General features: G+C 47.1%; 4 protein-coding genes across 4 annotated transcripts; 2 read left to right on the top strand and 2 right to left on the bottom strand.

Annotated features, from left to right (window-relative positions):
- Nucleotides 1-578: 578 nt before the first annotated feature.
- H6S33_002741 (uncharacterized protein) lies at nt 579-1,684 on the bottom strand (the record flags this gene model as incomplete). Its single annotated transcript, XM_044834111.1, has 7 exons — nt 579-677; nt 731-811; nt 887-1,061; nt 1,142-1,224; nt 1,310-1,319; nt 1,429-1,501; nt 1,615-1,684. 7 exons carry the CDS (start codon nt 1,682-1,684, stop codon nt 579-581), a joined length of 591 nt encoding a protein of 196 aa, XP_044692902.1.
- A 1,545-nt stretch (nt 1,685-3,229) lies between these two features.
- Nucleotides 3,230-5,439, top strand: H6S33_002740 (uncharacterized protein; the record flags this gene model as incomplete). Its single annotated transcript, XM_044834110.1, has 8 exons — nt 3,230-3,326; nt 3,387-3,685; nt 3,752-3,889; nt 3,955-4,311; nt 4,372-4,706; nt 4,772-4,849; nt 4,918-5,215; nt 5,299-5,439. 8 exons carry the CDS (start codon nt 3,230-3,232, stop codon nt 5,437-5,439), a joined length of 1,743 nt encoding a protein of 580 aa, XP_044692901.1.
- Nucleotides 5,440-6,649: 1,210 nt separating this feature from the next.
- On the top strand, nt 6,650-9,067 carry H6S33_002739 (uncharacterized protein; the record flags this gene model as incomplete). Its single annotated transcript, XM_044834109.1, has 8 exons — nt 6,650-7,054; nt 7,118-7,193; nt 7,251-7,260; nt 7,318-7,538; nt 7,613-7,711; nt 7,764-8,363; nt 8,415-8,509; nt 8,873-9,067. The coding sequence occupies 8 exons, from the start codon at nt 6,650-6,652 to the stop codon at nt 9,065-9,067; spliced, it is 1,701 nt and encodes a 566-aa protein (XP_044692900.1).
- Nucleotides 9,068-10,374: 1,307 nt separating this feature from the next.
- H6S33_002738 (uncharacterized protein) lies at nt 10,375-14,055 on the bottom strand (the record flags this gene model as incomplete). Its single annotated transcript, XM_044834107.1, has 5 exons — nt 10,375-10,477; nt 10,549-10,628; nt 10,704-11,979; nt 12,074-13,250; nt 13,677-14,055. 5 exons carry the CDS (start codon nt 14,053-14,055, stop codon nt 10,375-10,377), a joined length of 3,015 nt encoding a protein of 1,004 aa, XP_044692899.1.
- Between the last annotated feature and the right edge of the window lie 923 nt (nt 14,056-14,978).

The following is a 14,978-nucleotide window of genomic DNA, read 5'->3' as shown; positions in this document are numbered from 1 at the left end:
TGTTGGATGTTTGTTGAGCCATGCTTGGATAGTATCGAGAATTATATTATTTCCATTATAAAACCTCCGTAACCCAGACCAAGGGCCTGTCCGGACAAGCCAATAATTCGAGTGATTGGTAGTAATCTGACAGATTATCGACTTTTGAATTATTGTAATAATCTATGCTGTTCGTGTAATTGAATGATCCAACTTTCCGGGCTTCCGATTATCCCAATAATCTGCCAAGAAAGTCATCACCTTCGGAGGTAACTACTCCCAAACAACACAGATCTCTTAACGCACCATGTAAATCTTTGATCGGGTATGCCTGTTGCAACATTCTGAACATGCAGACTATCAGGACACTATGAGCTGGCCAACTCGGCAAAAGTTTGGTATTAATCAACTCTACTACCACTAAATTCTACTACGGAACAACAAAGAAAGGCTAGATGAATACAGTCGATATCTAATCTATAGATGACCGACCGACTTCAAGCTCCATCATTTTGCATGCCACTGTCTTTGACCTATTAACAGTTCATGATTTATCTCGCCAAGTTAAAAATACAGTCCAGTCCATTTTGAAGTACACTTTAACCATGAACCTTAGTGAAATATTCCTTTGACTCTTTGGGATTGGCCTTGATTGTTTCTGAACCAGCATTCCAGTTGGCAGGGCATACCTCGCCGTACTTTATAATTCCGTCAGTAATTTAGCCCCAATTCAGTAGCTGGTGGAATATACCTTTTCTGTAAATTGGAAAGCGTCTACCAAACGGATTGTTTCATCAACTGAGCGCCCAACCGGAAGATCGTTGATGGTGATCTAGCAAAATGGTAAAATGTGAATAAGAATTCCTCCAAACTAATTCAAATCCATCTTGTGTCGGGATGTTCTTACCTGGCGGATAGTTCCCTTGGGGTCAATGATGAAAAGACCACGAAGAGCAACGCCCTCCTCTTCAATCAAAACACCGTAATCCTTTGCCAATTTGTGGTTCTTGTCGCTGTAAAGAGGAATGTTGACACTTCCTAGACCTCCATCCTTGCGGGCTGTTGAGGCCCATGAGAGAAGACTTCAGTGCTTAGAGTCAGTAACTTGGATGTGCATGTGGGTTACACGGAGATATCCGACTCAATAGGATAAAGTACCCACCTATATTCAGAATCGACTGAAGCGAAGACAACGGAAGCTCCGCGTTCAGCGAATTGTTTTGCGGCATCTGAGAATGCAATAATCTATTGTGGACGTGTTAGTTTAACATAATGCGTGGTCTCGATCAGAATTGGTCGAATCGGTGGAGTGGAAACGGGATTGGCCAACCTCAGTAGGGCTGCATGTCCAAACGATCACAAGTCAGTTTAGTTTGGTAAATGCTTTTTTCAACGCGGTGATATGATAAAGCTTAAACACAGCACAATTGTAGATTACTGAAGACTTACCAAACAAATGTCCATGCCATGGGGATGAAAGCCAGAACGAGCCATTTGCCTTTGTAATCCTCAAGCGAGATTTCTAAACTCCATAAATGATATTAGTATACAACTATTAATATATTAATAGATTGAAGTTGACTGGTAAAAGGGTGTTTGAGCTCCCTAGATGGATAGCTGGATGGATTGGCTGACCTGCGAATGTTCCGTCGACAACGGCAGTTCCTTTAAAAGAAGGGGCAGGGTGTTGAACGCGGGCAACCATTTTGGAAGATTGAAGATTGGTGTTTTGTTCGATACTTTGGCACTGGCTATAATGGTGATGGTGGTAGGAAGAAGTTGAGAGAGAAGGGAGTAAGGAAGGTGCTGGTAGGCAGAGTTTAAAGGCACGTCAGGGGAGCGGCGGGCGTGGGCTGATATAAGTACTTAACACGATTGCATTGATCTTCATACGAACACAACGGAACCAACTAACGCCTGTGCGCTGACTACCGCATAAAGTGGAGAAAATTTCGCGTACTCTCCTACTATTAATTGCGTGAAATGAGCAAAGGGCAATGGTTAGGGCTAACAAAAAATAACCATCACTCAGCAACAACGTCGAGCCGCAATTCTAGGCTCTCCACTAATCTGGATTCTGAAAACCTGAGATAATCATGTTTCGAATTATCTGGAAAAAGTTGGTGACTCTTCTACGCGTTTAGCGAGTGCGCTATTGAGAACCAGAGTCTCTTGGGGTTTAGGTCCGGATCAATTGCCGATGAGCCTACGTTTCGTCCCGCAAGCCGTTTCCTGTGTGTTAAATAACAGTCGCGTCTTACCCGGCGGGCTCACGAGATCAAAAGGTTACATCTTATCTTACATGCTCACTTGATAACAAGAGGGACAGACACATGTATATTCTGTATTATTATTTTCACGAGAATCTGTGCTTCAAGATCCTGAGAATCCTTGCAGGGGTCTATTCTACTCTATTGGGAGAATTTCCCGGCAGAGAATATTCGCTTCTAGAATTGATTGCTTCCATTGCCTGAAACACTGATGCTGCGCAAGGGGCACATTCTTAATCTAACATACATGTATGTACGTGGATCACGACTGTACTTACATGTACATGTAGTTTTATATCTAATACTCGTAATTTTTTGGCGTTTCCGGACTGGACTGGGTCTGCATGCCACCAAAATATGATTGTTATGCACGATTTTCGCCCATATGCAGACCCAGTTCAGTCCGGAAACGTCAAAAAATTACGAGTATAGACGAATTCGAAACCTGGAGCTCGAGTAGAAACACCTACATGTACTTTACGCGTATCACGTAACTACCTCGCCAAGACGGTGTAAACCTAACCCTCGTGACGACAATCCCAAATTTGGTGCACTCGCTTAAGGAGCTTTCGGATCGGAGAGGTGGTTTCTCCGCCGGGGATGTGGGATCCCCGGAAGAATGCATCGATAAGACTAACTCTACAAGAGCTGAATACATACCAGTAGCTAATTTCAATTACATAGAGCTCTATAAATGCCATAAGAGTGCTCTTTACGGGAAATTCACCTTTTGTTGTAGTTTCCGGTGACTATCACCGATCTCGATGTTCGTATTATACACAGCAGAACGATTGAAATTCTCAATCAGCATGAAAGGGAGTTAGGCGGAGATAAGAACGTCACCATTCACTGCGGGACGCGGCAATTCCCCGCTAGACACAGCATGTATTTCTTCCCCACATTTACTACATGTACTTAAACTCCTAACGCTCCCATTATTATTATTTTTGTCCAAGCATACATATCACTTTGCATACGCTATGAATAACTCACTCGCGGCTCATCTTAACGAAACTGATCCGGAGGATAATGATATGGATTATGAGACATCTAATGACCATGACGACAGCGAGGAAGGTAAGAGGCTTGCCGAGGTATTTTGAGAATCTTCATTCGTCTAATAAAATTGCGATGCAGATGTGCTTGAATTTGAAGATGCAACAGAAGACCAGGATGAGGAGAGCGAAGAGGAACTGGATGATGGTGATGATGATGATGACGAAATCGATACACGAGCTAGAGCAGTGCAGATTGCACGCTTACTTCAAGGACGGATTCAATTCAACAGAAATATGATATTCAGACTTAGCAGTGGAAACAGCGCATTTGTTGAGATAGATAGATACCCGCGACGGCCTCCTCCCCACTATAGCGAAATCGATCCGGTGCCGAGTGCGATTGGTCAGGAACTCATGAGATCAGGAGACTTTGGATCTGTTGGTGCACCTAGTATACCGGGGATTGAGTAGGATATGGAAAGTTATTCTGACGGATATTCGCAGAATGAGTTGCAGAGCTATGGGGCCGGTGGTGCTTCAAAACCAACTAAAGGCTTTACGCTATCCAGACGATTGCTCGAAAGGGAGATTGGGAGCTACGTTGGAGAACGAGGTAGAATTTTAAACCAATTGATGGCACAAGTGAGTTCACTTCTTCGATATTCCGGGACAATAATATTGCATGGGTTAACTCATAACCCTTATAGTCAATGCTTCCAAGCAGTGAAGCGGACTTTATCATCCATTATGACAATCGCTCCTATTCTGGCCAATTTTCCGAAGATGGGAATTTCTTTTACAGCTGTTCTCAAGATTTCCAGGTACGGATGTACGATACCTCAAATCCATACGAATGGAAATATTATAAGTCTGTGGATTATATTGGCGGAAGATGGACCATCACCGATGCGACTCTTTCTCCAGATAACAACCACTTAGCCTATAGTAGCATAGCAAGCTGTGTCTTCATGGCGAACACAAACCCTGGTAATGACGAAATTATTCCTTTAGAGCTAAGCCATGGAGAACGTGGGAACATAAATGTTATGGATCCTCATTATGGTGTAAGTCCTCTTTTCAAGAAAATCCTGAGAACACGAAGTAATTTCGAATGCGCTTGGTAGATATGGTCTGTTCGATTCTCTGGTGATGGTCGTGAAATTGTAGCTGGGGCAAGCGATAGTTGTCTCTATGTATATGACATAGAGACCCGTACGCCGATTCTCAAGCTTCAAGGACATGAGGAAGACGTTAACGCCGTTTGCTATGGAGATCAAAATTCCCCTCATATTCTCTACTCTGGGTCTGATGATACTACAATCAAAGTATGGGATCGGCGCAGTATGGCAGATGGGCGGGAGGTAGGTGTGTTTGCCGGACACACGGAAGGTTTAACATATGTGGATAGCAAAGGAGATGGAAGATATGTTCTTTCTAACGCTAAAGACCAGACTATGAAGTTATGGGATATAAGGCGGGTTACTTTGAACCAAAGGCTCGAGTACATTGCTAATGATTACCCAGGAAAATGATGGATCCTAAAGAATTTGATGGATTACCTCACTTTAATTACTCCAGTGGATTTGACTACCGCTCGCAGATGTAGGTTCAGACTCTTCTCATATAAAATTACCTTTGAATGTAGTCTTGCTAACCCCAAATAGTTACAGGGAACCCCCTATAAAGCTACCACACGATTCTTCTTTAGTTACGTACCGTGGGCATAGTGTCCATAAAACCTTGATCCGATGCCACTTCTCACCACCCACCTCAACTGGATCTCGATACGTCTATACTGGTTCTTCAGATGGAAAAGCCAAAATTTACAATCTTGATGCAACGATTGCTGGCGAGATAGATGTCAATGCTGCCACGTTGAATACTAGACCAGTGGACGAAAGGTCGAATAATAGCTGGTATCGCGATTGGGACGAGGGATCAAACTCGAGGACGTCATGGAAGACATGTGTAAGGGATGTCAGCTGGCATCCTAGCGCACCTGTATTAGCAGGTTTGTCATCAGACTACTCCTCATGTCGTTTCATTTTTAGGAAAAGATGTCTAACAAGGAACTTAGCTACTTGTTGGAATGGGTATGGATTCACTACAGGGACAGTGAGCTTACACACTTGGAATGGTGGAAAATCAAGGTTATCGAACAGGGACGGAAAGGTGACCGCGAGGAGATATAATGCCCAGATGAGACCGAGATTCCAGGAAGCTTCAGGAGACGACAGTGATGATATGATTGACGAAATATAATTACTTTCATTGGTTCAAATTGTCAAAATATGGTATTTAGGTTTTTTTTTCAACGTCTTTTTTCTTTTTTTTTTCTTCGCTCCGTGTTGCTTTCTATTTAACCAAGCTCATCCCAGTTTTAACTTAGATCTAGTTCAAAATGCAAGGTTGCATGATATAAGTACACAACTAACGTCGCTCGAATGTACATACATATTTATATTCAGAGCTTCTTATAGCTTGCTTTTTATCGGCCTTCTCCGTTAGTCGTTCGAACGTTCGGGGGCTTCTAGCAGTTATTTTTTGTCACCCACGAAATAGAAGACTGGTCGGATACAAGGTTGGTTTAATATCTTGAAATCATTGATGTATCAGTAAGACTTGGATTTTCCAAATTCAAATACCTATAGAAACAAGATTTTACAGCCAAACAGAATGAATACCTTGGTGAACTACATTGACATATTAGCTACAATATATAGGTACTACATGTATTCTAGGCGTGTATTATTTGGTACTTTGAACTTACTCTGGGTATAGTATCTTTAGAGCACCGGATCGGAAGAAAGCAATTAACTTCATAGTGTTTGAGCTTTCAATATGTACGTGCTCTATATAGGTAGGGTCGATCTGGAAACCATATCCATGTACCTATGGGTGTTATAGGAAATCTCTATGGCTAAAGCACGTTTTACTTTCTACGCATTGATTGGATTTACTGTGTGAGTATGTACCCTATGTACTCTCGTGCCCAGACCTGTTTTGATTTGACTCCATGAAGTGTGACTGGGAACGAGACTAGGGCAAACCCGAGTCGATTCGCTCTGTGCGCGGCTACGAGTGATTTACTGTGACCAGAGAGATTCCACGCATACACGCGTACAACGTCGCCCCAGCAGAAACTAGATAACTGCCGGTAGATACATAATAAATTTCTAAACTCTTAGAACTAAAGCGCGGGGTTGCGTGTACCTACATGTAGTGGATCATATGTAATCTGATTAACTTAGCGTTGTGGTAGGGTAGGGGTTTGGGTATATATAGCTGCCAAGATTAGTAAGTCAATCCTGGCTTATCCTTCACGTGCCTCTAGCTGTCGCGTTTCAACTCACAATGCTGTTCGTGACGTAAAGCTTGTCTTACACGCGATCACAAAGCCCCATGCCTGTGGTACCACTTCCGAATATCATCAAGAACACCACACAGGCCGCAGCAGGAATGATTGGACACCTTGGGCCCCGTCAGACTTCTTCAAGGGGATCTGGAGGAGTTGGAGGAGGAACTGGTGGAACTGGAGGGCCCGGAGGGTCCGGAGGAGCTGGAGCTGGAGGAGGAGGTGGGGGAGCTGGTGGGGGAGCTGGTGGTGGAGTGCCTTTGAATGGAGCTCTGGCTTCTTCTCCGGTGAATATGGCTCCCCCAACTCAGCGTACCAACTCGCTCAGAGGTGATAGAGAGGGTAGCAGGCGTGGCCAAGTTCCAGTAATCTCTCAGCCACCGGCCGAGGAGAGATACGTCGTTTACATACGACTTCCATTCGAAAGGAATGGGTTCGTGGATCCGCCACAGGTGGGTATCAATATGTCATGTACACAGAGAATTATGGTACAAAAGTACTGATTGGTGAAATAGGTTGATTGGAATGATGCAAAAGAGAGGTACTTGTGGAAGGTTCTTTCGAGAGCTGGCCGTAGCATGGATATTGATTGTACGTTCCCCTCCCTCAAATTCTCGGAATTTATCTATGGCTAATATGACAGTATAGGGAATGAACTGTGAGCTCACTAGTAAAGTAGACTGGAGTGTAGTGGAGAGTGCTAATGTTGTAACAGAGCAACCGACCTTCAAGTATCTCGAGAATTCCTACTTCAGCAGGCAGCATGGCTTTATGAACGGGAGCTCTCGCAGATTCAAGCTCAAATGAGAAGGGCGGGGACATCTGCTCTGAATACCAATATTGCCAATATTGCTAGTAGCTCCCCATACTCGCGACCGCAATCTCCGGCTGTGATGGGAGGAGCCCCGATGGCTAGAACTGGTACAGCTGGTACAGGTAAGTTTATACCACTCCTCAATAGCCATCGGAGTTATCTCGAAATGGCCATTGATAGGGAGTCTTGTCTATAGAGCCCAGGACTCACTCATCTCTTTCAGTGCGCTCTATTCCAATAGTTACTCCCCGACTCACACCTGCCCTTCCAGCAACTCCGACCAATACGAATAGGCGTAAGAGTTCTAGCCAATATGAATAGATAGCAGAGTACTAAAATTTCCGTAGCGTCCGCACAGCCAATGTCACGAACCGGCTCGTCTACGACCACTCGTGGCGGTGCACAGCCTCCGCTAATTAGTCACCGGTTCTCAAATCATGTTCCTCCTGATCCATCGCCCAGTCGTTCCCCAGAACACCCCTCATCTGCATCCGAAGATTATACAGAGTCCTCTACAGCATCAGCATCGTCTGATGATGATGACGATGGTGGAAACCGGCTCTTTCGGAGGCTTCCGTCGTTTCTCAATAAAAAGGGCTCCCGTGAGAGCTCTGATGAGGATGGCGATGAAGAACCGGCATTTTTGCCATTTTCACCTGGCGAAAAGCTGGCTGCAGGTACCGATGACCAAATGACAGGTACCGTGACGCTAAGACGGCGAACCTCTGGGGCTGGCACAATAAAGGGGAAGGAATCCGTTCGGCCCAGCTCTCGAACTGGTGTTGACCCATCGCTGGAGTTTCAGGGTACAGTTAGAGCTAGAAGGTCAAGAATACAGCAGCCCCTGGCACCCATGGGAAGTCCTAGGCGATTGCCGGTAGATAGTACAGGTTTATCCACTGGACCAAATTCGCCTAGTATGGGAAGTAGTTTTAGTGATCTCTCTGGTACGTACACCAATCATTACATAGTCCTCTTTTGCCGCTGATTGTTACTAGACGCGAGTGTTACACAATCCGCAATGGAGGAAGCGTATTTAAGCACTATGCAAGCTGGCGGCATGGCAAGCAGGATGTCCAATCTCAGTCAGGCGGTGAGGAGTCGTTACTTCCATCCCAACTGAATTTTCTACGTCCTTTTCTTCTTTCCTCTTGGCACTTGCGATGCTTGCTATTTGTATTTCCGTTTTTCGTTGTTCTTTTTTTCTTTTTTGGCGTTGTGGTCTTGAAGGGGACTCAATACCTGATCTTCGGTTTGCGTGGTTTGTTTATTTGGGGGGTTTTTAATGATCATCCTCGCTTTGTTTAGTTCTTTATATATTCACAGGCATGACCGAGATCAATTTATTTGACTTCTAGAAAGGATGAGATAACTGACATCAAAACTGCGTGCACTTTTGTTATTTGAGTTTTCAAGCGACAACATTATGGCTCGGCAAATGCTAATGAAATAAAAGCAGGGAAACACGCCCCCGTTGCTACCTCTGCAGGATCTAGACGAGACTTTCTCTAATCTTGATCTTGATAGTGCCCTACAGCCGGAAAAGAAAAACGACCAGGAGCCAGGCAGCCCAGAAAGTACCGTATCATTCTTTTCGTGCCATCAGGAGTTCGAGCCCGAAGAACCCAAGGGTCCAGAAGAAGCTTCATGAATGGGGGGGGGCTGGTTGCGGGGAAATCGCACTGGGTGGTCCGGTGTTATTGGAATTTCCAACTGGTTGTATTTACATGACGAGCTGTATAAAAGGTGCTGATTTGAGTACGTATGTGTAGAAGAAAAACATGCTTCGTACTTGCTATAGTTCTTGGTCATGGATCACCATCTTCGCGCCAAAGCACACCAAAATACTGGTGAATTTCACAGTCACATACATATATATAGTACGGGCTTTAGAAGGGGGTTTGGCGGAAGGTTCTTAGTTTTTGGATCATGGCTTTCCTACACCTAGCAGCGTGTCTGCACATATGTACCTATCTATGGACTTACTTCTATCCAATACCGACAAGCAGCTCTCTAGCGCCTCGTCCCCGACGGCCGTTTCCGTCCGATATATACCGAGTGATACCTCATGACGGAATCGTTTATGTGAACTTGTGTTAATAGAAGAATTTAATCGAATAAAAAGAGATAGGTGGAAATATCGATCAGAAATAGGGGAAGGGAAGAAAAGAAAGATGAAAAAAAAAGAATGCGCCGTAAGGGACTCGAACCCTTCCCAGTTGCTGTCATTGTGTAATGGAAGGCAACTATGATACCCCTTCACCAACGGTGCTGATGTCATTTAGCAAACTTTTGTATTTATCATCCATGCCATATATACCTTGCAATAACCAATATCAACAACAACCAACGCCACCGCTGCGGAAAAATTAGTGAGGGGGAATACAGATGATCAAAGAGTAATAATAATAGCGGTAGTAGCGGTAGTAATAAATGGTACAGCCCGACAAGACGAGCGGGTCAAGGGCAATTGAAATTAATAAAAAAAAAAAAAAAAAAAGACGCAAGAGAGGCCCTGCCCCTCTGCGTGAGAAAGTACTAACGCGCCATCTCGAACTCTCTCTTTCCTTTCTCTCCATAAGATAAGCGGCCGTCGCATATTTCTCCATGGTATCTATTAATTGAGAAACCCATCATGAAAAATAAAAGAAAAGGAAAATAGAAGGAAGCCACAATTAAGAGGGCCGCCGCGCGCGTAAAGATGAGAACAAATAAAAAAGTAAAAAAGGCGAAATAAAGCAAAGAAAAAAAGTTTTGAATACCATATCCCAACCCTAAAAGGCCCTACTACACACTAAAAACTTGATCCAATAGTTCGATATAGAGACAACAAAGTAAACTTGACAATGAAGGTAGAAAAGTTACAAACGCCCAGGAAGGAATAGGAAAAGAAAATAACGCCAGGAAACCATAGCAGCATGATGATACAACTAACTAATCAACTAACTAACAAACCGCTCAGATGTAGTCGTCGCAGTTGATGCCCATGTGTTGCAATGTCTGCACCTGGGTCCTGCTGATGGTGACGTCTTCAAAGTTGGGAGGCAGTTGCATTCTTGCTCTGTTTGTTTGTGACGCTATTAGTAACGAGGCTATGATTTAGGTGGTGATGGTTTAGGGAGGGTGATTTACTTCAGGTAGTCATATTTAATATTTCGTGCCTTATCTTTAAGTTGGACATTCGACCGGCCGCTGAATTCAGCAACGTTCATCTACAACGCACACAGGTCAGTGATCTCATCGTCCACATAAGGGTTTCACCTCTATTAATCCCACTGGCGACTTACATCTCTAATCTCGGCCCATTTGCAACCCCTTTCCCCAATTATCCGAATCAAAAGCGCCGTCTGCTTCCGTCCCCAAGGCTGTCGTTTCCTAAACAGGCGCGCTGGCTTCGACTGCCTCGCAAGATCCTTCTTTATTATTCTCTCAACCCTTTGGTTGAGCGCAGCACGCCTCTCGTCATTGTTGACGGACTCGTCCTCATCCTCAACCTCCTCTACCTCCTCCGCTTCCTCCTCGTCATCATACTCCTCGTCCTCGCTATCACACTCGTCCACATCCGACTTTTCGCCTGCGCCCGACAATTTCTTGGAGGCCTCAGTACCCCCAGAAGCCCTCGAACCCTTGGAATTCCTAGAACCCTTCATTGGCGCGATTTTACGCTGCTTGGCACCGTTCTGCACCTCTGCGGCCTTTGCGGAGGAGGTTGATGTTCTTGGAGCGGCGGAGGCAGCGGGGGCTTTATCAGCAGCAGCACTCGAGGGACCAATGTCTGGCAGGCCCTTTCTGCTCCTCTTCATCCTCTCTTCGTCCTCTTTCCTCGAGTCTACTTGGTACATATCCGCATCCTCGTCCTGCTCGTCCTGACCCTCGGTTTCAAACGCGGGCCTGCTTTCTTCTACCTCTTCGGGAATGACCTCTCTTTCCTTTCCCTTTTGGAGCTGCTGTCGCTTCGCGGGCGCTCTGTGGCTGCCGTCGTCGATCTGCGAAACGCGGGTCGCGCCTTCTTGGGGGTCGATGAACCGCTTTCGCTTCATGAGGCGAGATTGCTGTGGAGGAGGGAGAGTCGAGGCCACTGATTTATCATTCTCCTTGTTCTTGACCCCCCTCATTCTCTTGATAGTGGCCATCCACCGTTCAGGATTGTATACACCGTTATCATCGCCTTCATCCTCCAGCGGCTGAGCATCTTCCATCGGTTCAGGAGCTTCCACCGGTTCGGGTGCCGCCGCTTGCTTGGGTGCCTCTACCTGCTTAGAGGCCACAACCTCCCCGGCAGCTTCCGGCAGCTTGTAAGGCCCCTCTTCTCCAGGAGTTTTCTCCGGTGCGTTTTTCAGGCACTTTAAGAATTTCACCTGAGACAAGGTGATCACCTCCGCGTCCTTGGAACCCAGCGAGGTTGCCACTCTCGGCGTGCCTCTGACGAACGGCACTGTCTCGGGGGCGGGCATTGTCTTGCGTCTCTTTAGGTCCCTCATCTGTGCTGCGTTGAGAACGATCGATGTCGACTCCAGCCTTCCGCGGCCTTGCTGCTCTTTCCTGAGTTTATATGACTCAAAGCTGTTAAGGGGAGGGCGGGGTTAGCATTGAAGTGAAATTAAAGGCCATGCCAAGGAAGGGGTGCAGGAAGCAAGAATGCAAATCTTAAACTAACCTCTCAAAATCAGCGGCCGCCGCTGCAGGCGCAGTCGAAGCAACTGCTTCGGGCTCGGCTTCGGGCAGCTTTTGCGAAACACGTGCTGCGCGGGGTTTTATGGGTATTTGTATTGTCTCTGGGATCTCACGATCATCCAGAAGATCCCTTTCCTTAACATCCCCAAACTGCGGGTTCCTTGCATTCTCGACCAACTCCTCGACGCTCCTGCCGGCGCGTGACTTTTCAAGCTCGGAAAAGCGGATCTTGATGTAGCTCGAGATCCTCTTGACAAATTCGTCCCACGGGAACAGGTCCACCAGCATGGCAACGTCCAGTGGGTCGTCATACGGTTTCTGTGCAAAAGTGGATCTGATCCTCATCACCCTTTCGAGAACTCGGGCCTCCCAGTTGTCGACATCCTCCATCTCTGTCCAGCGCTTGATGACCATATTGTCATCGAAAAATATGAGTCTCAGCCACATATCAGGGTTGAAGCCATCCGTATCCTGATGGTTCACCAGCGCCAAAACCAAGTACTGTGTCCTGAGGTCCAAGGCAGCCTGGAAGTTGACGTTCCGGACCACATCGCCAAACTGCACCGGGAAATCCCTCTCGATCTGCTTCAGCTTCTCAAAAGTGCTCTCGCCAGACCCCTGGCTGGTGTATGCAACGTCCGCCAAAATGGAGAGGTTGGAGGCGTGGAGGAGCGGACGGAAGCTCTCGTCGCCGCCGAAAGCACTCTCGACTTGGCGTACAGAGATATACTCAGACGTGCCGTAGGCCGTCTTTGACGCGGCAAAATTCTGCTCATATGTCCGGAGACGCTTGGATGCGCTTGAGCCCGGAACGAGGAGAAGCCGTCTCAGGTCTCTTGTGGGGGGTTTCAGAATGAGAAGGTCCAATATCTTCCTGCTATGTGCGTCCAAGTGTGGGAACATCTCAAGCATGAGGCCCACATCAAGCTCCTCGATCTCTATTTGGGTGTTCGAGAGATCTGGTTCTGGTGTTGAGAAAAATTCTGAGACCGGGGAGACGGATGAGAAGGTATCGTCGTGAGGGAGGAGGTTGGGGGGTGGCTCATATCTTGATGGGTTTGGTGGTGATTCGGGCTCCTCTTGCTGTTGATCCCTCTGATTTTCTTTCTGCTTTTCCGCCTCAGCATCGGCCTCGCTGCCTTCGAGGACAAGCGAGAGGGCTGGTGGGGAGCTTGTTAGCCAGTTGTATATACGGTGTATCCTGTCCTCGAGCGCCGCGGGAGACTGTGACATTGTTCAGGAGCGATGGAGGAAGATGGTAGATGCGGGGGGGGGGGGGGGGGGCGGGAATCATATATATGTAGCAAACATGACGCGGCAACGTACAGGAGCGAAGGGGCAGGGTACTTTTAGGAGGAGAGGGAGGAGGAAGATACATCGTGTAGTATAATATGTAGTGCAGAACAAGATGGCAGGAAGTCTAATACAATGCAGCCATTCAAGACGGAAGCTATGACCATGAGGGGCGGCACAAAGCTTAATCACGTACTACATGCACGCACGCACCCCGCCATCCATCCATCTACCCATCCATTGGGCTGGGAGGAAGAGAGGACATTTCACAAATTCGACAGGAAGGCACTTACACAGTCTTCCGCGCTGCTGCTGCTGCTCAGCACTCCTATGCACCTCCACCACCTCCTCCATATCCTCCTCTTCCTGCTGCTGCTGCTGGCTGTTATCCTCCTCCTCCTCCTCATGTCTCCTCCCACGACTCCCCGACCTCGCACTCCTGCCGCCCGTCCTCCCCGTCTTCTTAACAACCTTCCTATTGCTGGTACCAGTGCCAGCCTCCTGCTGCTGCGCCTGGCGCACCGGTGTCGGCTGACTACTCCTAAACTGCGTCTTGCGCGCAACAATGGGGCCTGGCGACGCCGAGCGGTGTCGTGGGCCGCCTCCGCTGCCGCCGCCACGGGTCGTGCTCGGCGGCTGGGAGGTGTTGCGGGCAGCGCGCCGCGGCTTCATGCTGGGTTTTGCCATGCGGTGGTTGTTCTGTACTAGTCGTTCTCGTGGTGGTTGGTGATGGATGAGGTGCGAGTGATTGGTGATGCGTCGCTGTGGTGTGGTGTTGTTGTTTTGGCTTGGTGCTAGTGCTTGTGCTTGTGCTTTTGCTTGTGCGACGGGGCGGGGGGGAGGGAGGGGGTTAGGGGGGGGCTGGGGTTTGGTTGCTTGGTTTGATTGGGGGTGGGTGGTTGTTTTAGGGTTGCGCCTGTGCTTCTGGTGTATGGTGTAGTTTATGCTGGTGATGATGGAGGAGAGGAAGAGCTGGTCGTGGATGAGATGGATGTAAACACGACACTGACTATGACACGATGCCAGAGTAGCTGTCCCGAGTGTCCAGCTTGCACAATTGACCAACACGTAGACACGCGCCGTGGAGAACTTCACGATGGAGAACAAACAAAGCGCAACAACGCGCACGACGTAACCCTAGGGTTAGCTAGGGTTGGTTAGGGTTATCTAGGGTTGCCATCACAACCCTAGGGTTAGGGGTACATAATACGAAAGGGGTCTGGTTGAAGTTTGCAACGATGTGACTCTACTGAGACTTTCTTTGTTTCTGGAGATCATTAAGCCGGATTCTGCCTGATGACAGTTAAGGGCTCAAGACCAACAAATAGTAATAACAGCCGGCCATGCGCGGCCTCTCGCTATAGGAATTATTATTTATAAGAACACATACGTCCTTGTAGTTATAACAATAGGATCCCGGCCAGCCCCGTTAACTTTCTTTCTTTTTTAAAAAAAAAACTTCTCTAAGGATATATTATAAAAATCCGTGTCCTCATGCTTACTTGCCTATAGAGTTGAGTTTGGGGACGCGAGTGACGTTTGATGACGCCCCGCCTAGGCGGGTTAGCCTTCTCACCACCAACACTTGGTCTTGG

Source organism: Morchella sextelata, assembly GCF_020137385.1.
Source record: "Morchella sextelata strain SCLS chromosome Unknown scls_13, whole genome shotgun sequence".
In the NCBI taxonomy this organism is placed as follows: Eukaryota; Fungi; Ascomycota; class Pezizomycetes; order Pezizales; family Morchellaceae; genus Morchella; species Morchella sextelata.
The sequence above is the reverse complement of the archived record's forward strand: the minus strand, read 5'-3'. Positions and strand labels throughout refer to the sequence as shown.